At 40.0% G+C, this 13280-nt stretch overlaps 1 protein-coding gene across 1 annotated transcript in view; it reads left to right on the forward strand.

Annotated features, from left to right (window-relative positions):
- Positions 1-634: 634 nt before the first annotated feature.
- LHFPL6 (LHFPL tetraspan subfamily member 6) overlaps positions 635-13280 on the forward strand; it is a 29137-nt gene continuing 16491 nt past the window's right edge. The window contains exon 1 of the mRNA XM_046663629.1: positions 635-811. Coding sequence (XP_046519585.1) covers positions 667-811 — 145 coding nt within the window. The 5' untranslated portion in view covers positions 635-666. The remainder of the gene's footprint in view (positions 812-13280) is intronic.

Below are 13280 nucleotides of genomic sequence, written 5' to 3' on the forward strand. Positions count from 1 at the left end.
TAGCTTAATTTATATTAAAATAAAATGATCACTTTCTTCAGTTTCATCATTAAACTTTTTGGTCTGAGCTGCAAGGAGGACTTAGATTACACTAAGTGTCTGTCTTCTAGGGTATTTCTGAGACAAGTGGATGGATGCTCCCTGATTCTCAACTTCTCAGTGGAGCATAATGGCACATATTACAGTTCACAGGTTCAATCAATGTGTTAAAGTGGGTCCTGAATATCTCTACGTTCCCTCTGCCCTGGTAAAATTTGGTGATGCTGAAACAGTCTATTCTGATTCTTAAATTGGAAAAAAACACTTTAGTGAATGATGAAGCGTAACCTATTAGGCACTTTTGCTTGCTCTTGAATTACTTGTTTACACGGATTGATGGTGGAATTGGTTGGCTTTTTACAAGAGTGATTAAACGGGCTTCTGGGTTGTATTTCCTAAACAGGATTTGCAAGGCTTTTAATGCTTTAAAAGGCAAAGTTGGAACCAATCTGAGCTGTCTGTCAAGGTTTTTTTTCCTGTTAAGCAGACTTGAAATTGTTCTTGGAATTGAACTGACCTTTGATTGCTTAAGGGAGCTGTGGCTGGTGCTTTCCAAGAAGCAGACACCGTGCTCCTTTGTTATCGTGCTAATACTGATACCCCATCCCCCCCCCACTTTATCTAGAGATGCAGAGGGGCACTGGTAAAAGCCCTCTCCTCTATCTCTTTGCAGGCTTGTTGATCGGTGCTGGCTGTGCCCTCTACCCCTTGGGCTGGGACAGTGAGGAAGTCCGGCAGACTTGTGGCTACGTTTCTGGCCAGTTTGACCTGGGTAAGTGATCTTTATGGATGGCCTTCCTTTTAGAAAAGAACCTCATCGCATCTCTCATAGACGCAGAAGGTGGAAAAGGGACAGGGAAGAAAAGCACATCCCAGTATTACAGCCAGCAGTCATGTGTACTAATACACATACGTTATTTATCTGTTTATTTAATGAAGAGTTATTGATAATCCACTGTTTGCCTGCACTGTGGGAAGTATTGTACATAAAAAGAAAAGAAATGGCCCTGCTCTGAAGAGTTTATACTCATTGATTAATTCATTCAAAATCATATATTTATTACTCATTGCATATGCTAAAAATAACTCTCTCTGTGGAATTCACAGTCTATCTGAGAAGATAAAGCAAACAAAATGATCAAGGCGAAGACAGAAAGGGCTAAAGAATCCAAAGTAATTTCACTCCAGCGTCATCAATAACTTTGTGAAAGGGGCGGGCATCGAGCTGGGTCTTGAACAAAAGGATGCACGTGGATTGTCTGGCAGCAGACAGAAGCACCTTGCAGGCAAGGATTACAGTATAGCGAGGCAGGAGGGAGGAATCAGTAAGGCTCCTCAGATCAGAGAGACCAAGAAGGGGGAGAGGTGTGGTTAAATAGGTGAGAATTCACATGCTAATGAAGGGCTCCTGAATTTTCCTGTGTACTAAAGAGAAAATTTCAGGTATTTTTCACTTGTACATGTGTGACTATCTACTTCTTTAGCATTCTATAAAAATTTTTGGCATGGTACTATATGGTTTGCACCATTATAATTTGTGATGATTAGGTAATATTTCACTGGGTTGATAAACCTATATTTACATAACCACTTCTTTCGTTTTAGTTGGACCTTTAGTCTATTCCAGGTTCAGTTATTTTAAGACATATTGCAATGAGTAGTTTAATGAATGTCTTTTCTTAACTGAATTATTTTCTTATGATGTTTTTCTAGAATTGTTGTTACTAGATCAAAGACTATGACCCCATAAAACACATTGCCAAATGAGAGCAAATATATTTCCCCTTAATGTATGGATAGACTAGGTTTTTGACAATTAGTGCATAGTGAGTTACTAACTTAAACATCCACTTTTCACATTAAATATTTCACTCTAAGAAGAAAAGTTTTGAGGGAATTGATCCAGTGGCAGTATTACTATATCCCAAAACATTTACAACAATTTTTGTTAGAACGTCTATGAAAAAAAATGTTCTGTTGGATACTGAGAAAAATGGACAGTGTGACACCAGATCGAAAGTCTGCGAATTTGAAAATGTAGCAATTTTTGTTTGACCCAGTGGATGACAGACTCCCTGCTTCCCTCAAAATAATCCTGGCTCTTGGAGTAGAGAAGACAATGCTCTAAATACCACCTAATTTGCATGGATAAAAAATCAGAGATTTCCCACTGCCCATTCTTCCCTCCTTGATGACGAAGCTTTCCTAAGTCTGGATTCGTTTGTGATGGCCATAAATGCAGAGAAGGGAAAAATGCTGGCACAAAGTTGACGGTCAGCTTTTATTTTTTTTGGAAGGCAAACTGTCCAGGGGAGCTATTTTAGTACAGTGTTTGGTATTTTGCTTTCTCTGGTGTTGGAGGCCTTTTTGGCTCTTTCACACAGGCCTCAACTTGATTAGAAGCCTCTTCTTGCTGATCGCTTGCTGTTGTATATTGTTAGATTAATTAGCAGGTTATAATGAAACTCAGATCCTGTTTTTGCAATTTTCATTACTGCACCCCAGTATTTTATAGCTTCTCAGAATTGTGGATTAAAAATTTGAATGTCAAACTTTAATTTTAAAAAATAAAACACTTGCCTCTTTACCAGTGATAATAATTTCTTACGTTATTGAACTCACCAAAGCCATTTTAGCAATTTAAAAAACTATAGTTTTGTTTTAATTTTTGCCTCTTTATTTTTAAATTTCTCTTAGATTGGATGAGGAGAGAAAAAATCAAAACTGGCATCATCTACAGATAAAATGGTTCTAGTTCCCTTGAATAAGTACTTTGGATTTATTGAGATCTATTTCTCTAGTTACTATTATTTTTGTAGATTCCATGATCTTTTCTTTCAAAAGAAGACCTAATGAGAAACTGTGGCACAGAGATGTCACTGTGCCTGACCCATGTAACTTCCTATTTTTCTGGCTTGATAAAATTATTGCTATTGCCCTGAACACTGATGAAGCCTAAACTTCAGTGAATGAGTGAAGTCACAGATTATGGAGCAAACTTGGGAGAGAACCTCGGACTGGGGTTAGGAGCTGTAGCATGTGTGTGAGGGTGAGCATGCTCAGTAAGGATGGCTCTGGGGCCCAGTTTTAGTGGCATATATGCTGCTTGCCACGGCCACATCCTGTCTCTGCCACTTCTGAAAATCCAGCTTATTTTTGCCTCCTCTCAGAGGAGACAGCATGTGGACATGTCTTCCTTCCAAGGATTGGGACATATTAACATTATTAAGCTTCATGCCCTCCTTTTTGTGGAATATGGGTCACTTCCTTGGCATGCTGTTGTTGAAATGTCGTTACTCTCTCTCCAGAGACACCCTGGAAGAAATAATTGTTGTTGATTCCACATGGAAGATTATTTAAGGAGTGCGTTCATTCAATTATTCAGCCAACAAATATTTGTGGGATGCTTACAATGTTCCAGGCCCTGTGCTAGGTGCTGGGGATATGGCATCAGCAATGAATTTAAACAGACACTATTCACCGTCTTTAGGAAATTTAAAAACTAGCAGGAGAGGCAGATATTCAAAAAGAGAATGTCCATGGGAAGTGTGTGAGAAAGGACAAAGTGTCAGGCACTGTGGTGGGCATTGTGGTTGCCTTGCCAATATTATTCCACTCTCGATGGTGAATCTAAGCCAGAGGTTGGCAAACGCCTCTGTAAAGAGCCAGATAGTTTTCAGCTTCGTGAGCCATATGGTCTCTGTTGCAACTACTCAGTTCTGCAATTGTAGCATGAAAGATGATTCACGTATCAATGGGTATGACTATGTCCCAATAAAACTTTATTTACAAAAAAAGATGGTGGAGCTGTAATTTGAAGATCCCTGATCTCAATCAAAGCATACCCCTGACATGCCAGGAATGTCTTCATTCCAGATGTGCTCATTTATTCATCTCTTTCGCCCCTAGAGCAGCTGGTCAGCCTAGACCCTGCACTGAGCAGCCCCATCCAATTATCCTACTATGCTGTATAAATACTACAATTTCCTTGTTATGTGGTGTTGTGAAATAACTTGGCAAGCACTGTAAATTAAGCTTGGTCATCCCACCTCTTGACACTAGCATAGGATGGGAAAGTTTAAGCCCATTTGGGCCGGTAAGACTGGAGGAGATGTTTCCAGAGGCTTCTGAGGAAGAAGGGATCACACGCCCAAGAAAGAGGCACCAGAAGCCACACTCTCCCTCTCTGGCAGCCACCACTTCCCAGGTGGAATGGCAGGAGGACGCAGCCTATGGGACCAAAGATGGGCAGAAAAACCCACCTGTGGTTCAGTCCTGCCTGAAGCAGGCCTTCCCTGGGAATTTCCAACCTTGCTGCACACAGAAATCCATTTCCTCGTTGGGTAAAGTTTGAGGTGTGCTTTCTCTTACTTGCAGCTGAAAGCGGCCTGACTGGTATTTTATTTAGTTGCTCTATCACCATTCAAGGGATCCTGACCTCACCTGGGGGCCATCTAAGGAAGTATTATTTTTAGCTGAGCCCTCAAGTCTGTAGAGGATTTAGGTAGGTAAAGAGGGAGGGTGGGTGTGTTTTGGGGGGCATAGAGGTAGGTTTTAGGAAGGCAGGGCTAAGATCAGGAAGGAGGCTGAGTAGGCACACTGGAGGGGGTAGGAATACTTGGAGGGATAGGAAGGGCCTCCCAGGGAAAGAACATTGAAAACAAGTCCAAAAATAGTCATAGTAGTTAGGCAAGGAAGGGGACTTCATAAAATAGTTCACATTTGTGGTTGTAATGTAATGTGGCAGGAGTCTGATAGACTCTACTTTTAAAAATGCCTCCTTCCTTTAGAAAGGAGGTTTGGGGAAAATTTTTTTTTTTTTTTTAGCATGCCTTGAAAACAATTTTATAAGGCTATTGATTATTTCTCAAGCATCATCATATTTTATCAAGTGCAGCACCTTGAAGCAATTTTGCAAAGATACTCACTTTTGCAAATCAAAGATTGTTATTCTGCTTATCTTTGGAACTTATTTATAAAGAAGCAAGGAGCAGGTTTGAGTACATACATTTTTTAAACAGGGCAACAGGAGTCCAAACAGGCTGCATAATGAATTTCTAAATTCCCCCGCTGAAATTGTATAGCTTGTCTTGACAGTAGCTCTCAACCTTTAGCATTAGAATCAGAGGTAGACTTGTTGAGAATGTAGATTTTTAGTTTCTATGCCCCAGAATTGATGATTCTCTCATTTGTATTTTAAATAGGTATCCGGGTGGTTCTGTTGCAAGTGGTCAGCGACCATACTTCGAAAAAAACTGCCCCACTTTATATAAAAATTAATTTTTCCTACTTTGCTAGAATTTAGTTTAACAAATTTCATTTTGTTTTATATAAATTAGGATGCTCTAGCTTTAGGTTACAAAATCTGGCTCAAACAGGCTTAAACAAAGACATTTAAGATCTTTTATTACAAGAGGGTCAGAGCTACAGTGAGCTGCAGATTTGACTGATCCAGGGGCTCAAAGATGTCGTCCATCTCAAAGTGGGCTTCATCCTGAGGCCACTTCTCCCATTGGTCATAAGATGATTGCATTTGGCACTTCAGGCTGTAAGCATCCTTGTTCACGTCAAACAGGAGAGGGCGAGCTTCTCCCTCAAAATAATGGAATAAAAGTCTCTTTCCTCAGTCTAATTAGGCCAACTTTGTCAAGTGCCCAGTCTTGAATGAATAACTGCCACCAGGGGATACCATGTACTAATTGGCTTTTTATAGTCCAGCTTGAATGTAGTCCGAGTTTTGTAGACCCGGATTTTAGTGAGAAGTACCGTCATTTGTAAGTGGAAGATGAGGCTAAGAGGAGAAAAGGCATCTGAGTCTGTCTTCCATTTGTTGGACTTCAATGCCCTGTACTCCTTCAATGTGAAGTTTGTGGTTGTGGACGAAGGGTCAGTAATGGTTTATGCTGTGTAAGTGTTAACAATGGTAATTTTATTTATTACTTTTTTAGAGAAGAAAACAGTACAAGTGATAAGAATAATTCATAGTGTAGCTCAGCATCCTCATATAATAAAAGCCCCGTAGATGTTTCCTATTGTTGATCACATTGTTTATACAGGACCATTTTTAATGACTATTGCTGATCGATTTTTATTCTTCCTTTTACATTCCATAACAGTAAGTTTGGATTGACACATTAAGCATAAGGTCTTTATAATCAGGTTGTCTAATTGATTTAATTCATGCCTCAGAGATATTTTCATCCACCAAAGACTTTTCTAATTATATCCTTATGATCAAAAGTAGTGTTTCAATTAATTTGTCTTGCCAATTTGCCAAGTAAATTTGAGTAATTATTGCTTTCATTTTGCTATTTAATTTGATTAAGAAGCCATCGTGTTTCCTGTTCTTGAAATTATGCTCTTGGCTTCTCGAGAACAGTACCAGAAACTCTGAAAACTCAGAGCCTCTCAGGGCTGGAAAAGATGAGAGTCTGTTTCTTCCACATTTTCAATTCAGTGAAGAAATCTCTTCTACTCTAATCTGAGCACTGACCATCCCACATCTCTTTGGACACAACTCCTTTAACTCTGACTCCTGACTCATGTTTTCTTTCCTCTAAAGTCTATTCACACTTGGGAAAAAGCAACTTGGAAGTTCTGGGGAGGTCAGTGGGCAAAAATGGGAACAGAAATAGAAAATTTGTTTTTTGAGCTTTTTCAAGCTTGGTGTTAGTGGGTTCTTCTTAAACTGAGTGACCTAGTTTTTTTGATGGCTACACAGAAGCCTCTACTTCAGCAGAAAACAACAGGAGAAGCTGCTATCGGCTTCTGTGATATTTAATAAAATAAGCATCTCTTTAGCCAGAAAGTAGAAGACTCCTTTGACTGATGTGGACTCTCAAGGCTGCTTCATGCCCATGCTGAGCAGGCAGCTGAGGCTCTGCCCCATGGCTGCAGGCAGCTGAGTTGCGTGCTGCCTGACTTGCCCACCAGGTGTTTGTGGAGAATCTGTCACTCAGTCCAGGAAGAGGCTCCTAGCCCTTGAGGAGTTTCTCGTCATTGCTTAAGGAAAATTTATGATTCCAGTCTGAGGTTGCTGTTTGGGAGATTGGTTAGCAGTGAAGTGTTGAGTATGCATTGAGATTTAGACAAATTTAAAGTCTTTGAAGCTGCAATGATGTCCTGTCTCCTCCATGGCTGTTAACTGCATCTGTTCCAGACTTTTGACACTGAAGTCCAAGTTGCTGGGAGTCATTTGGAAAGTTCAGCAGGAGCCTGTGTTCCCTCATGCAGAGCTCAGGTGCAAGAGGATGACAGAGGAAAGCCAGAAAGCTGCTATGAGTTAAACCAAGGCTCAAACTGAGTAGGCCCAGGGGCACCCAGGGGATACTCTGGAATGTGATGCTAGATATGATGCCAGGAAACTGCCACAGGCAGAGGAAGCCCAGCTTGGCTAGTGATGAAGTGATGGAGCAAAGTGTCCGGGTACCTCCAAGGAAGAAAGAGGCAGCTTCGTTGATCACTCAGCCTTCTTAGAGACCTCTTTTCATGAGAGGAAGGGTTTTTCCATTCATCCCAGAAAGTGGAAAGAAGAACCAATTCATTTTAGGGGCATGAATTCAACCTGTCCATTCCAGGGGGACCATGATAACAACAGTAGAGCCTGAACATTTCCACTTTCAGTTACAGCTTCATAAATGCTTCTAGTCCTGCTTTAGGAAAAAGTACCCCATTCTGTATAATCACAGATCCAATTCTAACTGTTTCCCTAAACACATCTTTGTAGGTTCCACATGAACCTATGGGGCAGGATTTTTGCAACTTCAGTGCATATATCAGTGTTTAGCCCATAGCAGTATTCAATAGATTTATTTATTTATTCAACAAATATTTATTAAGCACATACTAGGTAACAAAAATTGTGCCACATACTTAGGATGAAATTATAAATAAGGTAGACATGATCCTTACCTGCATGTCACATATCTGCCATCTACTGAATGGTTAAAAGAAGAGAGGGAGGAAGGAAGGCAGGAGGAGAGGGAAAGAAGAAGGAGAGGAAAAAAGAAGGCAGAAACGATATTGCTAATTTCCACCATCATATTTCTGTATATGCTTGCCCACTGATATCCTGGTGAAAATCATAGTGTTACTCTTCAAGGGCCAATGGCTTAACCATCTCCCAGAAAAAAATCAAGTTCAAGGTCATGGTTTAAAGAACCAAATGCCCTGAGAGATGAAAAAAGTAGTTGCTCTAAATCTTTCCTTCTTGAAGTCTTTTTTGGTTTGGTTATTTCAGAGCAGGATCATTGCCATTCTTGTATTAATGCCTTTTTGAAACCTAATTCAGTGGCATGTGGCAATTTGTAGCAGTGGAATTCAGTGATTGCAGGAAAAAGGAAGTTCTCTTAGAAAACCTGTGGGAAAGAATATTTCTCAAGATATAGTCAATGAAACTATTGGAAAAAATATGCTAGTCTCTCTTTTAAAGAATCTTCATTTTTTTCAATGCTATCCTTTTGTAAAAACAAAAACAAGCAAACAAAAAACCCCCAAAAATAGATATACCTGAGTTGTGTACTTTTTTAGATATAGTTTACTTAAGCAAGTTTAGGAAAATGAACTGGTTCATTCTAATTATTCTTTTGTGCTATGAGCTCTTAACTATTTGCTAGTATGTTTCACTTGAATGTTGCTGTGGGGGTAGAAATGCACTCATTTTAACTCAATTAAGTTTAACTGTTTGTGATGTTTTAGATCCTCTCTCAGGAATTAACTTTGTTCAATTGACTATGTCAAAGATATCTGTAAGAAAGAAAGGGCAATTAAGGCAAATGGCCTATATGAACATCAGCTTGAATAAGTCTGTCGATTTTACTAAAATTTTCTGGTAGTTAAAGATTTGGGGCTAATCTATTAATTAAGAAGAAGAAGCTGCCTGCCTGCCACCCCTCACCCCTGCCATCCCCAGCTGAGGCCTTCTGATAATGTAATGCAACCCCGTTGGGAAGTACCTTATGTGCTCCCTGCCCTCAAGGAGATTAGAGTTGAGAGATTTGTCACAGCTTTATCTTAGACCATCTCTATATAATTATGTATTCTTTCAGAATAGTAGCACTCTTCACTGATATTGTTGGGAGATTTGTCTCTGTGAACACTAGGGGAGGGTTCTTTCAAATCTTTGTGTTACGGTGCTTCATCCCAGGAGAAATATTTCTGCCCCAGAATGGAGAAATTGTATTAGTGTGCTAACACATGTGTTTGTGACCTTGCTGTGTATTTTTGCCTTTGTTCCATGATAGAAGATAGAAATTAGCCACTTCCTCTTAAGAAGTGTCCTGTTAGGAAAGGACCATTTGTAAGCATTATGGATTAATAAACCTATCATAAGTGTTTTTAGAATAAAACCAAAAACATAACAAAGTAATCAAAGGGCTGATCTGACTTCCAACCTGACTTTTAACCTGGTAGAATGTTGACAAAAACTAATAAATATAGAGGATTTATAGAGACAAACTAATTTTTCAGATCTTTTCAGAAATTCCATGTGAATGAATTATTCCAGATAAATGAATTTTCCCCCCAAAGGAAAAGTCAATGGAAAACATGTGGACTGGATTTGAATCTCAATTTGACTCTCTAACCACTTTTTGATTCTGGGCAATTTATTTGAGCTCTTGAAACTTCAGTTCTTTAGTCTTTTAAAAGAAAGGACAGTACCTACTTCACAGGCCTGTTAAAGGGATTAAATGTGATATTGGAAGGTGCTTTGCACATGGAAGACATACAATAAATATGAGTCCCTCCTTTCTCCCTTAAACACCAACACATTTCTTATTGTAATCAGATTGAAATAGTTTTAGGATGTATTATATACTTTTCCATCATTTGAGCCAGGATGTATAAAACCTATAAGAAACATAAACAAGTCTTCTTTTTTTTATCATTAGTGGTTATGCTATCCTGTGAAGTCATTCCTAATAGTTGTGGACATTTATAGAGTGATTCACCCTTTCACTAAATTACCAAGACTGAAAAAAATTTTGAGTTCTTTCTATTTGTTTTGTTGTTTTGCAACATTTTTGTGTCACACTGTCAGCGATTATTCATTGCAGTTATTAATTATGCCTTTCTCTCTTCATTCCCTCACTTCTAATTTGTGTCCTTTCTAATCGAATCATTGTAAATCATCTTAGAATCATGCTTTAAAAGAACACAGTTCAGCTCTGTTTCCGTGCACTGTGGATCTTTGAAGCACTGAATTTTGTAAGCTCTGGACAGTTTTTGTTGACCTCCTGATTTGGGGTCTGGCTTTGGGTAGCTGAAGATGTCAGTCACACAATATCTGAATACATAAGCTACTTTGAGTTAGCAAATGGATATTTTGATGATACTGGTAAATGATTTCAATGTTATAGTAACCCTTGTTCCAGAGGTAGATTTTTCTTGAGGTCTCCAGACCATTCAAGGGGCCCAAAGTCCATCCATAGCCTTCAAGGAATTTGTGATCCCGCTGAAATTGTGTGCAAACTTGACATGCTTATGGGTATGTGTTTTTTATGAGGAGAGTATTTATAGCTTTTATTTATTATCAGATGGGTTCCTGACATCTGAAGACTTAGAACCTCTGGTAAACAAGATTTGGAAGTCTGACCTTAGAAAGCTTAGAGACTTGAACTCTAGAGGTAACCTCCCAAGAAGCTTCAATCTTCCCAGGAAGCTGGAAAGCCATTGAACCCCTCTGACTTTATTTCATTATCTATGAAAGCATTCATCAGAGGGATGTTATAGGGGGAAACACCTCTACTTACAATAAGCATTATTGCAAATAAGTACTTCCATACACCAATTCTAATTTGAAATCGTATCTATGAAAAAGAATATTCGACCTTCCTAGTGAGTTGACTGTACTTCCACTTAGAATCCTAACCAGTTTCATTAGTGTCGCTGCTGGGAGAAGATTCTCCAGCATGTCTCAAGAGCTCTTTGTTCCTAAATATCTTTTCAAAGATGTTCGTGTAGTGAATAGCTTTGGAAGACAGTGAATTCTGGGAAAGAGGACAGGTTTCTTTGTTGTTTAGTATAATAAAGATGATGTCTCCTTCTGGGGCTAAGTTTTGGCAGATTTGCTTGCAGACTATTTTAAAAAATTGGGGTTCCCTAAGCTTTAGATTCCTCAGCTGTGACACAAACCCACTGAGTTTGCCACCTCAGCCCCTGTGGGATGTGGGAGGCAAAGGGATGGATGCAGACATGAAGTTGATGCTGCTGGCTGTGCCGTGAGTAATACAGTCCTCTATCTCTGACCCAGGAGTCTCCTATCTTTTGCCAGCATCTCTGAAATTGTGGCAGTCTAACTTGTTGGCTTGCAAGTAGATAAAATCTCAGACCCTTCAGTTCTTGACACCACTGTTACAGAGGCTGTAATTCATTTTTAAATACTTCAGGATAGACAGAGTGAGATGTATGCATCAGTTAGGGGAGGTCACAACTGAGGTGCCTCCTCTGCAGTGGAAACTCAAGACTTCTAGTCCAAGTGTTCCTTTATCCCTATCTCAACCAACACCAGAAGCTTTACTGTTAGTAGAACAATGGTCAGAAATGGATTTTTATTGGTGGAATTAGTGTCTTATTAATTAGCAGGATGAATGTTAAAAATGGACTCTCATCGGGGAAATTAAAGGTATTCTAGATTGTGGATTGGCTATAAGAGTTAGAGACACTCCCTATCCTTGCATGAAAGGATTTAAGCATCCATCCAGACATATAGCCATTATTCTAAGCCCGAGTGATACTCAAAATATTTAACAACAAATATGTCATAGGCCATGACAAATCTGAACTAAAACAAATACTGGCCCTGGCGCTACAGCAGGATCCCTAGTGGCCCTGCTCTGCTGGGCAGAAACTCTTCAGTTTCTGGGACATGAGACTAGGATTCTCTAGGGTTCCCAGGGGAGGGAAGGGACAATGGGACATTTGGGGATTGGGGCATGGCTGTTTACCAACCAGTACAGAGGTACATATTTTAGTATTTTTAACAACCAGTACAGCTTTACTGGAGCATTCTGGCTGTGCCCATTCTGTCCAGATGAATGGCAGCCAAGGCCTGAGCATCCCTAAAAGGCACGGTTTCTAGTCTTTGGTTTGGAGGATTTCTGGATGTTTGTTGCCAGAGGGAACAGAATCCTGCCCTGGAAGCTTGCAGCATTTGCCTTTAGTGGTTCTTTCATGCAAGGTGGTAATCCAAACACTTAAAAAGATAGAGAGCTAGGATTTAACTAGCTCCCAGAACAAGTTGATGAGCTGGTTTGTGCCTGCTTTTTGATAGCTGTTTGTTTAATAAGTGTCTGTGTGTGTATCAGGATCTGGTCTGAAACTGCTTTCGTTATAACTTGGAAATGAGGTTGTAGGAGAGTTGCTACCCCTCAGCATCCCTCACACTCTTTCAGTGGGTATTGTCATTTACCAAAGAGTCTCGCAGTTGTGCTTGACTAAATTGGATTAGGTTCATTCCCAAGAGCTATCTTACAAGCAAGGAGGGATCATTCAGGAAGCCTGTTGGACTGAGGGCAGCTCACCAACATCAAAGCAGCCCTTGCTGCAGCCCATTTCCGTTTAACTGGATACAGAGTACATTCAGAAGCTGCTCAGTGGCCAATGGAAGCATGAGGGGTACAAACTGGGGAGGGTAGATAAAATGCCATCAGGATGGAATGCAGCATCTCTTCACGTGGGTTTGTCGGGAAATTGGCTGCAGCCACAGATCACACTGGGGAGCAGCAATTAGAGACAGTCTGGGTCCTTTCACTCTCTTTGGGACCGTCCAGGAGTCAAAGGCGCTGAATTTCAGATCGTTCCATCCTTTCTAAATAGCAGCTATAGACAGAAACTAAAGGATGATCTTTACTGCTGTACTCTGAATAAAGCCCCACTGGTTATCTTAGCCACCCCCACATGGAGATCAGATTCTGTCTGTTCACAGCGTGAACACAAAGGACACCAGCATACATCTTGTATATAGAGCCAATGTGTGTGCCTTATCATCTTAACAATGGCATTATCTCTAGTGAAACTTTTAGGATGGATTCGGTGCTAAGGGGCAACGATTAATAACACTGTGCTCGTAGAGACTCAGCCAGCCAGCCAGGACAAGGGGTAAACCATTTTTTGTGTGTAAATGGTGCAAACGTGTTATATTAACAAAACTATCCACAGGGCTACGGAACAGAGGTCCATTTGACTGGTGTGATCAGAAGAATTCAGATGCTGCTCCACTCATCCTACTTTTCTGACACTTA

This window comes from Equus quagga, chromosome 6 (assembly GCF_021613505.1).
Source record: "Equus quagga isolate Etosha38 chromosome 6, UCLA_HA_Equagga_1.0, whole genome shotgun sequence".
Lineage (NCBI taxonomy): Eukaryota > Metazoa > Chordata > Mammalia > Perissodactyla > Equidae > Equus > Equus quagga.